This window comes from Oncorhynchus kisutch, linkage group LG23 (assembly GCF_002021735.2).
Source record: "Oncorhynchus kisutch isolate 150728-3 linkage group LG23, Okis_V2, whole genome shotgun sequence".
NCBI classification, from domain to species: Eukaryota; Metazoa; Chordata; class Actinopteri; order Salmoniformes; family Salmonidae; genus Oncorhynchus; species Oncorhynchus kisutch.
The window spans coordinates 34,998,379-35,013,744 of record NC_034196.2 but is presented as its reverse complement, the minus strand read 5'-3'; the positions used below and the strand labels follow the sequence as shown (position 1 = coordinate 35,013,744).

Here is a 15,366-nt window from a genome sequence, read left to right as displayed (position 1 = left end):
TTTGAAGTGGAGGGAGTACAGGGCTTAGCATGTCCCTCAAGGAGGATAAAAAAATATTTTGACTTGGAAAAGTTGAATATTTTCAGGAGTCAGGTAATTGTTTAAGGGAGGAGGATTGGATGGAAAGAGAGAGCAGGTTGAAAAGACTGAGGGAGGCAGAGGATGGGTTTGTATCTGTTGAAGATAGCAATGACAAGGGAGAGGGAAATGGAAGGGGTAGAAGGTGTTGTGAGGAGCTTGGAGCCCAAGCCTTCCATTGATGGGCATGGCTATGATAAAGATACGATTGGTTCAGTGGGAGTAAGATTTTTGAAGAAGGTGGAACCAGGCCTTTTGTCTGATCCATGGTCGGTTTCAAGTTGGGTGGAAAAGATGGTGGGTGCCATTGAGTCGGTGAAGGTAACCCTGAGTGGAGGTGTCTGGTGCGAGAGAAGCAGGTTGAGGTGGCCAGGGTCATTGTAGTGAAGAAGATGTTGTATGCAGAGGAAGTGGAGGGTGGATCAAGGGTGAGGGATTCTGAGAGGATCCCTGAGAATAGTAGATCTTTGCCAGAACAGAGGGATAGGCCAATGAGTGATATATGTTTCAGTGAGTTTGGCTTAGCATTCATAGCCATTGTTATCTGCTGTACTGCAGAGATGACACGTAAGTCATAGAAAATAGATGTTGTGGTGGCAGCTGCAGAGAAGTACTTGGGGGTATGAGATTAGATTTCAGAACAGTTGCAGGGTGTGTTGAGTTGTAGTGTCCCGTCCTCTCGGGTCGTTGGCCTGGGGTAGGATAAGGCAGGGTTAAAGTAGTGGAATAAGGTGATAGGTTTTAATGAGTGTAGGGTTAGTTAGAAGGGTCATTAAAAATATATATATAAATATATATATATATTTATTTTTTCACATTTCCCCTTTCCAATTTTGTTTCACAAAGGTAATGGATTCATACAATAGTTCAGTAGAGGGCGATAATGCAACATATTGGATGCCAACCGTCTTTAAACCTCACAGAAGCAGAAGAAGAAGAATGCACCTGTTCTTTTGTGATTGCTGCCCTGCCCACTATTTAACTGGAAGGAGAGCTATTCCACACGATTGTTTATGCTTTTTCTTTGGTTGTTTTTTCCCAAATCTTGGGGGACAATTGTCGTTGCAACATGGTTTGGTTTCTGATTCTCATCTGGTTTGTCCAAGGTAGGACCAGTCATTTTGGTTATGTGACATCCTGCTCTTGAATGTTTTCCATTTGAGGTAGGCCAGGCCGGCCCCACTGCGGACGCCGATTGGTTCACCATGTTATTATCTAACATGTATTATGTTCCCCTTGTGTATTTCAGTGGGCAGTGTTCCCATCACCAATTTCACAAATGCTACTACTTCAAATGCTACTTTCCCTGCCACAGGTAGGCAGGCCTGCATTTGGGACCAGTCATTTTGTTAGATGACCGGCTGAAAGCTAGGCCTGTTTTCCATGTATATTTAATGTAGGCCAGCCTCACTGCAAAACTGTTCTGTTCCTCTTTTATAATATTTTCTTTCTGTATTTCAGTGGACAATTCTACAAACCCCAACAATTCTACAAATGTGACTTTCACTGCCACAGGTAGGCCTCTTCTGTGATTCTAAAGTCAATCTCTTGGGCTGATGGGGCCTAAAGAAACAATTCAATCTGTTGTCTTCAAGTTTATGGCTTGTCTATCAATAAACATAATGATATTACAAAATAAGTTTGTTCACAATTTCTTTTAGGTTCCACTGCCTCAATGGGGACACGCCAAAGACAAAATGATTGGCTTAAAACGCCTGAAACCAGAGAAGGTAACGCATTCATTAGATGAAGCGCACAATCCTGGACCTCTACCATGAGGTCTGGACTTTAATGGCACTGGAGGTAGTGACTTGTAACTAGTGCATGTCATGTCAGTGTTTCAGACCATCTCTCTCTGTTACAGAGGACTTACAGTTCGACCTTGCTATCATGGAGGGAGACATTCTGGTGTCGGTGAGTCTGTTATCCCTGCTTTCTGTTCTGTTACTGCATCTTTTAGACTGATGAATCTAATTGATACCACCTTCTGATATACACAGCCTGAAGCTAATGACTCCAAAATCATTCAAGCCAGATTGTTGAACAGAATTACATTTGAACGTGCTCTACCGGTTGTCCATGGTGTTGGTCCTTCAGATGGTTGCAATTTGAGCCAATATATCCACAGGAAAATATACAATGCATGCATAATAACTGAAGTGCCAGGTGATAGAAATTCCAACTTCAGTACCGCCACTCTAAAAAGTTGTGTTAACAGTACTTTCCTGTGGATTACTTTTAACCATCCGAAGGATCAACACCACGGACCACCAGTAGAGTAAGTTTCAATGTCATTTTATTTAACATTCTGTCTTGTAAAGAAACCTTTAGTGATTTTGCAGTCATTAATTTCAGTCTGTGTATACCAGAAGCTGGTACAGCGCCTTCTGAAAGCATCATACCCCTTGACTTATTTTACATTTTGTTGTTACAGCTTGAATTCAAAATGGATTGAATACAAATTCTAACCCATCTACACAAAATAGCCCATAATGAAAATGTTTGCTAGTTTATTGAAAATGAAATGCAGGAATATCTCAACTAGTCGCATCCCAGAGTCAATACTTTGTAGAAGCACCTTTTGGCAGCGATTACACCTGTGAGTCTCTCTGGGTAAGTCTAAGATCTTTCCACATCTGGATTGTGTAACTTCTCAATCTAATCAAAATTATTCAAGCTGTCAAATTGGTTGTTGATCACTACTAAACAACCATGTTCAGGTCCTGCAGTAGATTTGTCAAAACTGTAACTTGGCCACTCGGGAACATTCTGTCTTGGTAAGAAACTCCAGTGCAGATTTGCACATGTGTTTTAGGTTATTGTCCTGCAGAAAGGTGAATTGTGCTCCCAGTGTCTGGTAGAAAGCAGACTAAACCAGGATTTCCTCTAGGATCTTGCTTGTGCTTAGCTGATAACTCCCCAGTCCGCAACGATTACAAGCATACCCATAACATGATGCATCCATCACAATGCTTGAAAATATGAAGTGGTACTCAGTAATCTGTTGGATTTGCCTGTCATTACACTTTGTATTCAGGACAAAGATAATTGCTTTTCCATATTATCTGCAGTATTACTTTAGTGTCTTGATGCAAACAGGATGCATGTTTTGGAATAATTTTATTCTGTACAGGCTTCCTTTTTACTGTCAATCAGGTTAGTGTTGTAGAGCCATTAAAGTCTAACTGTTTTATAGTCCCTATTGGGCTCATGGTGAAATCCCTGAGCGGTTTGCTCCTTCTCTGGCAACTGACTTAGGAAAGACACCTGTGTTCTTTGTATGGACTGGGTGTATTGAAACACCATCCAAAGTGTAATTATTAACTTCACCACGCTCAAAGGGATCTTCAATGTCTGCTTTCTTTTTTAACCCATCTACCAATAGGTGCCTTATGCAAGTTTCTGAAACCAACAGGACATTGTAGGTAAATCTGTTTGAAATGCACTGCTTGTTTGAGACCTTACAATTATCTGTATGTGTGGGTTACAGAGATGAGGTAGTCATTCGAAATTCACGTTAAATACTATTGCACAGTGAATCATGCAAATAATAGATTTGTGTGACGACAATCAATTTAAATCGTAGTGGCATGATTTTAGTTGATTTTTTAAATTTTCTTCTAAAAGATCTTAAAATATATATATATATATTAGTTTACAAAACATGAGGAACACCTAATATTGAGTTGCACACCCCTTTGCCCTCAAAAGCCTCAATTTGTCAGGGCATGGACTCTACAAGGTGTCACCCATTCCACAGGAATGCTGGCCCCATGATGTCCTCAATGCTTCCCACCATTGTGCCCAGGTGACTGGTAGTGGATCTCTAATATGAAATAGCTCGTTCCAGCTCATCCCACAGATGCTTAATTGGATTGAGATCTGGTGACTGGGCAGGCCACTGCACTAAGCTGAATTCACAAATTTTCGTGGAACCATTCCTGGACAATCCTAGCCTTGTGGCTTGGGGCATTATCCTGCTGAAAGAATCAATTGCCTGATGGATACACTGCTGCCATGAAGGGATGCACCTGATTTTCAATTATGTTCAGACATTCAAACGTTGCTCAACTTTTATCCAACGTGTGCCATGAAAAGGCACCCCACAGCATCACACCACCACTGCCACCCACCAGCCTGCAATGTTGACAACCATCATGATGGCTGCATGTGGTTTTCTTCATACCCTAGTCCTCCCATCAGCGTGAAATTGCAACAAAAAAAACGGGATTCATCAGACCAGACGTTTTTCCAAATCTCCTGTGTGCAGTGTTTCCTTAGTCCACTGCAACATGTTTTTTTGCTGAAAGAAGTGGTACTCTGTAAGGTTGTCGGCTGCCATACCCCATTTGTGTCAAGATTCTACGAGTTGAGCATTCTTTGGGCACAAATGTTTTACTGGACGGTCAATTGAATATAACTGTAGCCCGTCTGTTGCTCTGCACAATTCGTGTCACCCATTTTCGACCACTGGACTGCCATTGGCTGGATGTCCTTTGGGTGGTGGACCATTCTTCACACACACTGGAAACTGAGTGTGAAATACCCAGCAACGTTGCAGTTCTTGACACACTCAAACTGGTGAGCCTGGTACCTACCATACCCTGATCAAAGGTACTTCAATATTTTGTCCTGCCTTTTCACCCTCTGAATGGCATATATACATGATCCATGTCGCAAGGCTTAACAATCCTCCTTTAACCGGTCTCTTCATATACACTGAACAGGTGACCTCAATAAGGATCATAGCATTTACCTGGTCAGTCTGTCATGGAAAGTAAGCTCTATATTGCTCCATAGTTTTTTTTTCTTCTACATACTTAGTCTGGTTTTAGTCATTTAAGGTAGTACTGAAATGGTTTTACCATTTTTAGAATTTAAAAACATTCATAGGGGAAACGCAGAAATAACAATTTAATTAATCGGAGGCCTATGCTGTCTCGCGACAGCTGGATTTAAGACTAGGTGTTTTGTCCTACAGGAAGACCGATTAGCTGTGAAGTTACTTTGGCCTGAGAAAGATGGCGTCGCTTCTATCCCCTACAAGATCAACGATTATCTGGGTGAGTGTCGACTACAGTAGGAGAGATGAACACTAACACTAGATGTTTTCTAATACAGTGAGAATGATATGCACCGTCTAATGGTAGATTGTCTCTGATAACTATACTAGCAGCGTTCAAGATGATTTCAGACCAGACGTGTATCCTCTTCCATGAATACACCAATGAGATTAACTACATAGACATCATCTCTGGGACAGGGTGAGTCCAAAGTGGACACATTAACACATTCTCTCCTTTCCAGCAGTTTAGCTAACTCACAACCTCTCCTTCCTTTTTCCTGTGTTCAATCCTTTTATTTTTATCTTCCTGTCATATCCCCTCTTTCTCCTCCATTTCTCTCCTTCTCTCACCTTTCTCTTTCTTCACTCAACTCTAGCTGTGCGTCGTATGTAGGTTTTCAGGGCGGGGCCCAGTCGCTGTACTTCGGTAGAGCCTGTAACGTGGGGAACCTGTGCCATGAGCTGATGCATGCCCTGGGCCTGCACCACGAGCACACACGGCCAGACCGTGACCAATACGTCACCATACAGTGGGACAACGTGGTCCCAGGTTACTCACAGCAACACAACATACTAAACCACCTCACGGGCATTACATGTGGATCAGGGGCAGGGCTGGTCAATTTGTCCCCTGAAGAGCTGCAGTGTGTAGGATTTAGTACTAGCCCAACACTAACATACCTGATTCAGCTTTTTGTGGTCTGGAGTGAAGACTGTACAGAACTAACTATTGACATTTAGTATTTTATTAGGTACTGCCTAAGCAGCAGCTACTCTTCCTGGGCTCCACACATGAAACACTACATAACATTTAATAGACAGTGCACCACAAGGACAGAACAACATGAGTTTAAAATAAGAATAGTCTTTCATACATTTATGCCTTAACGTTCCATTTATCATGTACTTATTATAACGGAAATACTGCAGCCAGTCATTTCCCCATACATTGCAACCCTTTTCTCTACTGTTGAAATTGCTTTGTCTAAGCAGGTCCTGATAGCCTAACCATAGCAACCTTGAATCCTGATCTCCTAATCTCACAGTACCAGTTCTGTCAACACCAGAGAGAATCTTACACCAGTAACCATCAGTGTTCTTCAGTTTGAGACCAATACTATTTATTTCACTGACTAACTTCCAATTATGTAGAATATAACCTAATTCATTAACTCCTGCGAATTTCCCCTGGCATGATTGCAGCAACCTTGTTCGCTAAATTTGCCTGACGCGAATAACGACATTGTCATCTACAGTTGCCACCCGTAATGGGTATCCTGGGATAACATGTAAGCTCGTTTTGAGGGCAGTTTTGTTACATTACCACCCGCAATGGGTTTCATTAGGTAAGATGAAATATTCATGCCTTGAATCATGTAGAGTTTCCTCCTGCTAGAGGTTCAACTTAATGGTTTCCATCTCAACTTGTATACAATTCCATTTTCATTCCCCTATATCACATTCACACCCAGCAGTGTCCACCAGTCACATCTGCCTCTTGTAACTCTTTTAACTTCCAGGAAAACAAGAGAACTTTAAGGTGAAGAAAGGAGACACTCAGGACCTGCCCTATGACTACGACTCCATAATGCACTACGGAACGTCAGTCACACTGCTCTGCTCCTTATTCCCACTAAAGTCCTAATTTCACTCACCTTGTTTTTAAACTGCTAGAAATAAGTAAATATTAGTTTTACTGTGACTGTGTACGGTATCCAGCTCCAGTAACATTTCCCTGTGCGTACCAAATGGTTCCCTCTTTAGGTCACTATTTTAACCTGGGCTCTGGTCAAACTATGTGCACTATATTGGGAATAGGGTGGCATTGTGGCGCAGTCCTTGTGTTAAAGTAGCAAGTCCTCTAATCCCCCATTGTTGGATTTCTCCTGGCAGAAACTACTTCTCATCAAACCGGAACCCCACTATTGACGCCAAGCAGAGGGGAGTCCAGATTGGACAAAGAAATCACCTGAGCCCCCTGGACATAACACGCCTTAACAAACCCTATCAATGTGGTAAAGGCATGCACACAGACAGACAGGAAAAATATCAGAATTGGGATGCCTTTGTAAATGCAGTCATTATCGCACTGTATTCTAACCATGTTCATGTCCTGTTACAGAATAACAATGCACAATTTATGACTTATTACACCATCGAAGAAGATTTCAACACCGCTGCTGTCGACTGAAGATTCCAACACAAATGGCACTGACATTTGAACTTCTCAACAATGAATAAGTTGAACAAGTCCCTTAAAGCTTTCTGATGTATTGTACGTGTGTTCAGCAGCAGGTAGTTTAATTTGTCCTGTGTGCTCTTGCTGCCTTGAATTAGGCCTATTCCACTGCACTTGTCTTGGAAATAAATAAAATGATCTAGACTGAAACTAATCCAGTCAGTGGGATGTTTCTTGCAGTGTTCTATTTCATTCTATAATGGACCTTCTAAGCTATGCTCATCATGCATCCCAAGATGGGATCAGAGATGAAGTAGATCTAGCATTGCAGGAGAGATGACTTAATTTAATGGTGATTAAGGTATAAAACTTGGCTGGCTAGCTAGGCAACAAATTATTTAAAATTGATGCTGTAACAGGACTTAGACAGCAGGGATCATAGTCACCAAAATTAGAATGTCACCCTCTGGAAGGGTGTGCTACGAAACCTGTGAGTTGACGAGAACTTTGGCGAACTCTTGAGCTCAACCATGTATGTGGCTCCCCATTTAGCAAGGAATACTAAACAAATATACATAAAGATGTCTAGATGCACTACTGTTCAGAAGTTTTGGGTCACTTGAAATGTCCTTGTTTTTGAAAGCCTTTTGTTCATTAAAATATCAACGTGATCAGAAATAGTGTAGACAATGTTGTGTGGAATATCTACAGTTGAAGTCAGTTCACATACGCCTTAGCCCAATACATTTCAACAAGGTTTTCAAAGATTCCTGACTACTTAATCCTAGTAAAAATTCCCTGTCTTTGGTCATTTAGGATCCCCACTATATTTTAAGAATGTGAAATGTCAGCATAATCAAGATTTCAGCATTTATTCCTTTCATCACATTCCCAGTGGGTCAGAAGTTTACATACAATCGATTAGTGTTTGGTAGCATTGCCTTTACATTTTTAAAGTTGGGTCAAACATTTTGGGTAGCCTTCCACAAGCTTCCCACAATAAGTTGGGTGAATTTTGGCCCATTCCTCCTGACAGAACTGTTGTAACGGAGTCCGGTTTGTAGGCTTACTTGCTCGCACACACTTTTTCAGTTCTGCCCACAAATGTTCTGTAGGTTTGAAGTCAGGGCCTTGTGATGGCCAGTCCAATAACTTGACTTTGTTGTCCTTAAGCCATTGTTCCACAACTTTGGACGTATATGCTTGGGATCATTGTCCAGTTGGAAGTTGCGACCAAGCTTTAACTTCCTGACATGTCTTGATGTTGCTTCAATATATCCACATTTTACCCTCACTCATGATGCTATCTATTTCGTGAAGTTCACCAGTCCGTCCTGCAGCGAAGTACCCCCACAACATGCTACAACCCCTGTTCCTCACGGTTGGGATGGTGTACTTTGGCTTTCAAGCCTCTCCCTTTCTCCTCCAAACATAATGCTCATTATGGCCAAATAGTTGTATTTTTATTTCAAAATAGCTGAGGACATTTCTCCAAAAAGTACTTTCTATGTCCCCATGTGCAGTTGCAAACTGTAGTCTGGCTTTTTTATGGAGGTTTTGGAGCAGTGGCTTCTTCCTTGTAGAGCGGCCTTTCGGGTTATGTTGATATAGGACTCATTTTACTGTGGATATAGATACTTTGTACATGTTTCCTCTAGCATCTTCACAAGGTTCTTTGCTGCTATTCTGGGATTGATTTGCACTTTTCGCACCAAAGTACGCTCGTACAACGCTGTGTACTACTCCACAGAACAGTGCAAACTGGCAATAACCAGAATAGAAAGAGGGGGTGGCCCTGGTGCACAACTGAGCAAGAATACATTAGAGTGTCTAGTTTGAGAAATAGATGCCTCAACTGGCAGCTTCATTAAATAGTACCTGGAAAAAAACTGTCTCAATGTCAACAGTGAAGATGCGATTCCGGGATGCCGGCATTCTAGGCAGAGTTGCAAAGAAAAAGCTATATCTGACTGGCCAATAAAAAGATTAAGATGGGCAAAAGAACACAGACACTTGGCAAAAGAACACAGACACTGGACAGAGGAACTCTGCCTAGAAGGTCAGAATATTCCTTGGGTTTACACCAATCTTACTACTACTGCACTGATCACACTCAAACAGAAAAGGCTGATGCTTGCAATTCATTTTTATTGTAAAGTTGTATGATATGAAGCAGGAAGAATTAACATTCAAAGGCCCATTTAGGGCCATGGCAAACTGCCTATCATAGACCCTCTCCCTCTTCCTCCATGATGTCCTCCAGCAGCTCATGAAAGCAGAACATAGAGTGCTCCTGTAAAACAATTATTCCGTCAGGAATTAATCAAACAGTCATTGAACGAATGGGATTCACAGTAATACAATTTGTCTGAGAAATTTCAAACATGAGCCCCAGTTGTGGAGCCCCTATCCTCTCATCACAAGCCCAAGCACTTACCTCATCTGCTCTTCTGTGTTTTCCTCTTCCTGCCTGCCTCCCTCCCTTTCATCCTTTCCTATTGATGCTTCAACAGACCTCATATGCCACAATCTGTTTCAGGAAAAAAACATCCGAAAGCCCACTCACTTGAGGTGAATAATCACATGAGATCAGGAATTGTAGTGTTTGAGTTGAACAACATTACCTAAACAGCTGTGCTCCTCCTCCAACCCTCCCATCCTTTCCAATTGATGCTTCAACAGATATGTTTCTTTGGCTGCTCTTTTCATCTATCTCAGACTTGAACAGGCTTAGAAAGAGGACAAAAGGAAACCAAAGCAACTTTAAAAGAGAAGTAGAAGAGGCAGACTTCCTTTCTTTTTGACGTCTGTTGGTTATTTTTCCTGTGCTCTTGGTCTTCTCCTTTTCTGCTAATCCTTAGTTATTTAAATAGTTATTTTGGCCATATGTCCATCAGAAATCTAGTTCAATCTCCTCTCTATTACTCTTCTAAAGTGTTTTCACCTATTTTCTCTGGGTCTCTGTTTATCTTGCCTCCCCCCTTGTGTTTTCCATAACTTTCTTTTGATCCACTCAGCTCTTCTTTACTGCTAATCTCATTGACCTTTTATCCCATGGTCCTTCCTGATTCTGTCCATCAGAACTTGAATTCTATATCTCCTACTTCCCTCCTGATAAACCACTCTGGTCTCTCTTCCTCCTCTCTCATGTTTCCTCCTCTTCACCCTCATGCCTGGCTTCCTTATAATTTGTTCCTCCTTTTGCTTATTTTCTCATTTTTTTGATTGTTTTTACTCTTTAAAAAAAAACTCATTTGTTGTTTATTTACATCTATCAACATACCTAGGAGCATTGACTTGTACATTTCTTTTGTCTGCTCCCTTTCTTTTGTCATCTACTGAAAAGTTGTCGATGCCTCGTCCGCCGCTTTCTTCTGCTTCTTCCTTGTTCTCCTCTTTGCAGACTGTGCGTGAGCGGTCTCTGGACGCTGCTCCCTCTCTTCCCTCCGCACAGAGGCGTCAGATGTAGACGTTGTGACCTCGTATGCCACCACCTGTTTTGCTCTCTGTGTCTGTCCTTTTTTCTGACACAGCGCACGCCTCTTTTCTCTTTCAATCTGTGCATTCCTCTCTTCTCTCTCATACAGTTTCTCCATCTCCATCTTGAACCTGGCCTCGTGATCTTTTATTCTTTGAAGCTCTGCTCTCTTCTTATCCTCGTCCCGTATCCTTGTCTGCCTTTTCTGTTCCTCCTTCTCTTGTTCCTGCTGTATCTTCAATCTCCTTTTCTGTTCCTCTTTCCTCCTCTTCTCTTCTTTCTCTCGTGCCTTTTGCTGCATCTCCAACACCTTCATTCTCTCCTTTTCCCTGTTCCTCTCCTCCTCCATCCTCTGTTTCTCCATCTTTTTCTCTTCCTCTGCCCTCTTTTTCTCTTCTTTTGCACGGGCCTTCTGTTGCATCTCCTGCTGCTTTCTTTCTTTTTTCTCTCGCTTTTTCTCTTGCTCTTGTCTCTTTTTCTCATGTTCGATCTTTAGTTTCATCTCTGCCTTCTCCCTTTTCCTCTGCTCCTCTAACTTGTTTTTTTCCATATTTTCTGTCCTTTTCCTTTCCTCCTCATTCAATTTCTTCTGCCTCTTTTCCCACTTTTTGAGCTCTTCGTCCCTGGCTTTTTCCTTCCTCCTTTCAATCTTCATCATCTCTTCATTTCTCTTAGCCTCATACTTGAAATATTTGATCCTGTCTGCGTAGCTCATGGCATTAAGTTCTTCTATCCCTCGGCTCGCCATCATAGACATTGCATTGGCGGTTGCAAATCTCCCTTCCATTTTACCACTATCAATCTCCTTCCTGTCCCTCTTACCATAAGGATCCCTGTGTAGACATCTCTGCTGTTGTCCACTCATGCTCTCCTCACTTTCACTACTCCCCTCCTGACTTGTGTCCTCACTCACACTCTGAGACACATCATCCTCAGACGAGCACGAGGGAGTCACAGCATTCTCAGTGATGACGCGGAGCGCCTTGATGTAGTCAGCTTCTGTGTTCACTCTGTGAGTGAGCGGGCACAGCTCTTCGTAAATGGATTTCCATGTGAGTGACTCCTCACAAACGTCGTCAGGCAGGTATAGATCAGATGATTGCCTCTTGAGAACATTAACAACCTCTGCCAGGTCCTGCTGGGTGTCCCCCTGAGTGTCCTCTCGGGCGGCCACTGGTGTGGCCTCTGGGCTGGCCGGGCGCTCGGGGGCTGTGGCAGGGGTATTAGATTGTTTTACTGCAGAGGAGCAGAAGGCCTCAGTGTCATCGTTCTTGTCATCGCCGTTTGCCATTATCTTCAGAATCTCTTCCTTTCTCTTTTGGGCCATCCTCTCTTTCAGCTGTGCTTTATACATGCTTGCAATTTCTGCTCCTCTCCGTTGAACTTCCTCAGACAATTCCTCAGACGATGCAGTCTCTGGCCTCTTAACCTCATCCTTGACCTTTGCCTGGCCAGTCAATGGGGACCTGGGGTGGACCTGCGGATGGGTCTGTCTCATCCGGGCAGGAGGCCCGGAAGCCAGGAGGTGGGATGGGACAGCAAATCGGTGTGAAGCGTGTGGGTGTGACGTCTTGGACGGAGAATGAGGCCATTTATCAGGGGAGTTGCAGTTCTGTGTGTCCAGAGGGGGAAAGATTGAGTGTTTCTTAGGTGGGTCCTTCTGGGTGCCGGCAGCATGCTGGTCAGGCTCCGATTGGCTGTTGGCGAGGTACCTGTGGTGGTTGTACCAGGGGAAAGCTGGCAGTGTCGGGGAGACGGGACAAATAATGGAGGAGGTGGAGCGCTGCTTGATCACCCCTTTATCCACCCCAATCTGTATGATGACAGACACACTTTTATTACTTAATAGCTTGATGGTTATTGTTATCTTAAAACAATTACATGTGTATGGGTAATAAATATCATAGAGAAAACACGTTTTATTACTGTATATTAGCCTATTAGGAAAATGGGAAGGTCCACACTTTTGGAATCATTCCAATTCAGAAATTCTTCCATTCCTTTACAACTTTATTCTAAGAATGCAGACCTTCCTAAGAATACTACCATTGCAGAATGCAGACCTTCCTAATTATACTACCAGTGCAGAACACAGGCCTTCCTCAGAATACTACCATTGCAGAATGCAGACCTTCTTAAAAATACTACCAGTGCAGAATTCAGACCTTCCTGAGAATACTACCAGTGCAGAATGCAGAACTTCTTAATAATACTACCAGTGCAGAATGCAGACCTTCTTAAAAATACTACCAGTGCAGAATTCAGACCTTCCTGAGAATACTACCAGTGCAGAATGCAGAACTTCTTAATAATACTACCAGTGCAGAATTCAGACCTTCCTGAGAATACTACCAGTGCAGAATGCAGACCTTCTTAATTATACTACCAGTGCAGAATGCAGACCTTCTTAATAATACTACCAGTGCAGAATTCAGACCGTCTTAATAATACTACCAGTGCAGAATGCAGACCTTCTTAATAATACTACCAGTGCAGAATGCAGACCTTCTTAATAATACTACCAGTGCAGAATTCAGACCTTCCTGAGAATACTTCCAGTGTGCAGTTATTTTTCTTGCCTTCTTATTTCACTATTCTATCTATTTAGATCTAATTTCTGTATATCAGGATTGGGACCATCTAAAGCAACTGCAGTATATCTACTGATATGAAAGACTGATTAAAGAAAACTGCTCTTGTTACCTCCGCCAAGAGTTGGTGCAGCCTAAATATTTCTCCATACAGCGCCTTAATCTCCCTCATGTTTCCTCGCTCAGTTCTCCATGTCTCTCTAGCCAATCTCCAATGGGCGAGGTCAAGGTCATGGATATCCTCCCGCATGCCTAGTTCAACCTGGGTTCCCTTCTCATTTAGCCTCTTCTTTTTCCTCTTCTTCTGGATTGAATCGGTGTTCTCCTTGTCCTGCCTACACACCTTTGGGGCAGTAGGGATATTGAGAATAGAACATGGTATATTTTATTTTACTCATTGGATTATTATGTGCCTTCCATTGTATTTCATTGATATAGAATATCAATAAGGTATAATGTTGACACTAGATCAAGCCGTAGTTAGTACAAAGTTTACACTGATTGGCCATACATGATTAGTCCAGACCACTTTAGTGGGTCGTAGATTTAGCCTGCAGATGGGACTTACATTAAGGCTGGGGAGTTGTGAGGAGTTGTGAGGCTGGTGTGTTCTGGGCCTGTGGAGTTCAGTAGTTCCTGTGCAGAAATCATCCTGTGCAGTTCGATTTGCCCATGGCTAGAAATGAAAATGATGAAAAACATGCAGTCAGAAATGAGGTTATCATGATACAAGCTTGTTATTTTCAGTCTTAGAAAGCTCATAGGCCTATATGTCAAAGTGCTGATTTGAAGTCACTGGAGTTTTGACTTATGGGAGTGGTGAGAGAAAAGATATTCTAACCATTCTTATGATGAGCCTTGGAAAGGAGAACTTTCCCATAGTTCCTTCAATTACAGTAATCCTGAAAAAGATACAATATGGCTTAAAAATATGATTATATTATTCAAATCATCTAAATTAAATTGTGTCACAAAGTAGGCCTTTTCACACTAAATCACAAGTGGTCACAACTACTTACCACCAAAATATAGCAATGATTTTGACCCTGAATTGAACTTGTAAGTGTTGCTGTAATATGACAGTAATGCTATGGCAAACCTTTTAGGCTGTCATCATACCAGAATACAATCATTTATGACATCACAATTGTGATGTAATGTGGTGCCATGGGAAGCCACACCCACCCTGACAGACAACAAATCACCAGAGCCACATAGGCCTATTAACCAATTAATCCACTTCTATGTTTGAAATACAGTATATTTAGTACTAGTAAGTTCATAAACATAGTAAAAACCCCACTGTAGCAATGTGTATCACTTCACAGCTACTGTTCATGATGCATCATGAGTGGCTGTCCTCTGATGGGACCCTATTCCCTACATAGTGTACAACCTTTGACCAGGGCTGATAATGTACTTTATAGGGTTGATTTGGGATGCACATAGGACTATGTAAAAAGTACCTTTGTTCGTCCTCATATTCAATTTTGCTTTGACATGAACTGATTTTTACTAAGTGAAAATGTTGGGACAACAAGAAAGGCATGTATTCATAAGAAAAACTGTACTTGTTGTAAATTCAATGTAGATTCCAGTTTCAAATGGTAGACATTGTAACTCTTCAGGATGTGGCAGAGTATGAAAACCTTTTCACTGTCTCTGATGCAGGTGTTTTTTTTCTCCCACTTATGACATCACTGTGACATCATATGGTGGACATTGTCCCTGAGTTTGGCATCTCTGGGGATAATATGCTGTGTGCAGACCACTGTCACACATATGCACTAGTGCAATCATTGTATTTCCTCCTGCATGAATGTATAATTGCAACATTACATCATTTTTACAATTGTGTGTCTTCCTATGGGACTCCCAATCACGGCCGAATGTGACACAGCCTGGATTCAAACCAGGGACTGCACCACTCGGAAGGCCAATATAAATGCATCTTCAAAGAATTTACTGAGTTACA

The 15,366-nt window shown here is 42.1% G+C and overlaps 2 protein-coding genes across 6 annotated transcripts in view; one reads left to right on the top strand and one right to left on the bottom strand.

The window, feature by feature from the left end:
• Positions 1-1,026: 1,026 nt before the first annotated feature.
• LOC116356545 (embryonic protein UVS.2-like) lies at positions 1,027-7,550 on the top strand. Of its 3 annotated transcripts, none has more exons than XM_031802326.1 (11): positions 1,027-1,184; positions 1,328-1,393; positions 1,540-1,593; positions 1,740-1,808; positions 1,943-1,992; positions 5,060-5,141; positions 5,255-5,342; positions 5,521-5,693; positions 6,664-6,745; positions 7,037-7,158; positions 7,266-7,550. In XM_031802326.1, the coding sequence occupies exons 1-11, from the start codon at positions 1,148-1,150 to the stop codon at positions 7,268-7,270; spliced, it is 828 nt and encodes a 275-aa protein (XP_031658186.1). In that variant the 5' UTR covers positions 1,027-1,147; the 3' UTR covers positions 7,271-7,550. The 3 variants fall into 3 exon arrangements, with proteins under 3 accessions (XP_031658186.1, XP_031658187.1, XP_031658185.1); XM_031802325.1 differs by having other exon boundaries at positions 1,046-1,184; positions 5,252-5,342; XM_031802327.1 differs by lacking the exon at positions 1,540-1,593 and having other exon boundaries at positions 1,043-1,184; positions 5,252-5,342.
• Positions 7,551-9,450: 1,900 nt separating this feature from the next.
• The window catches only part of LOC116356540 (golgin subfamily A member 6-like protein 22), an 11,250-nt gene continuing 5,334 nt past the window's right edge, over positions 9,451-15,366 (bottom strand). Inside the window, exons 2-7 of one of the 3 annotated variants that reach the window (XM_031802318.1) lie at positions 14,233-14,293; positions 13,960-14,067; positions 13,504-13,734; positions 10,606-12,613; positions 9,760-10,051; positions 9,451-9,615 (exon numbers count right to left, since the gene is read on the bottom strand). In XM_031802318.1, coding sequence (XP_031658178.1) covers positions 10,658-12,613; positions 13,504-13,734; positions 13,960-14,067; positions 14,233-14,293 — 2,356 coding nt within the window. In that variant the 3' untranslated portion in view covers positions 9,451-9,615; positions 9,760-10,051; positions 10,606-10,657. Of the gene's footprint in view, positions 9,616-9,759; positions 12,614-13,503; positions 13,735-13,959; positions 14,068-14,232; positions 14,294-15,366 lie in introns of all 3 variants that reach the window. The other 2 variants (XM_031802317.1, XM_031802316.1) reach the window with 2 other exon arrangements.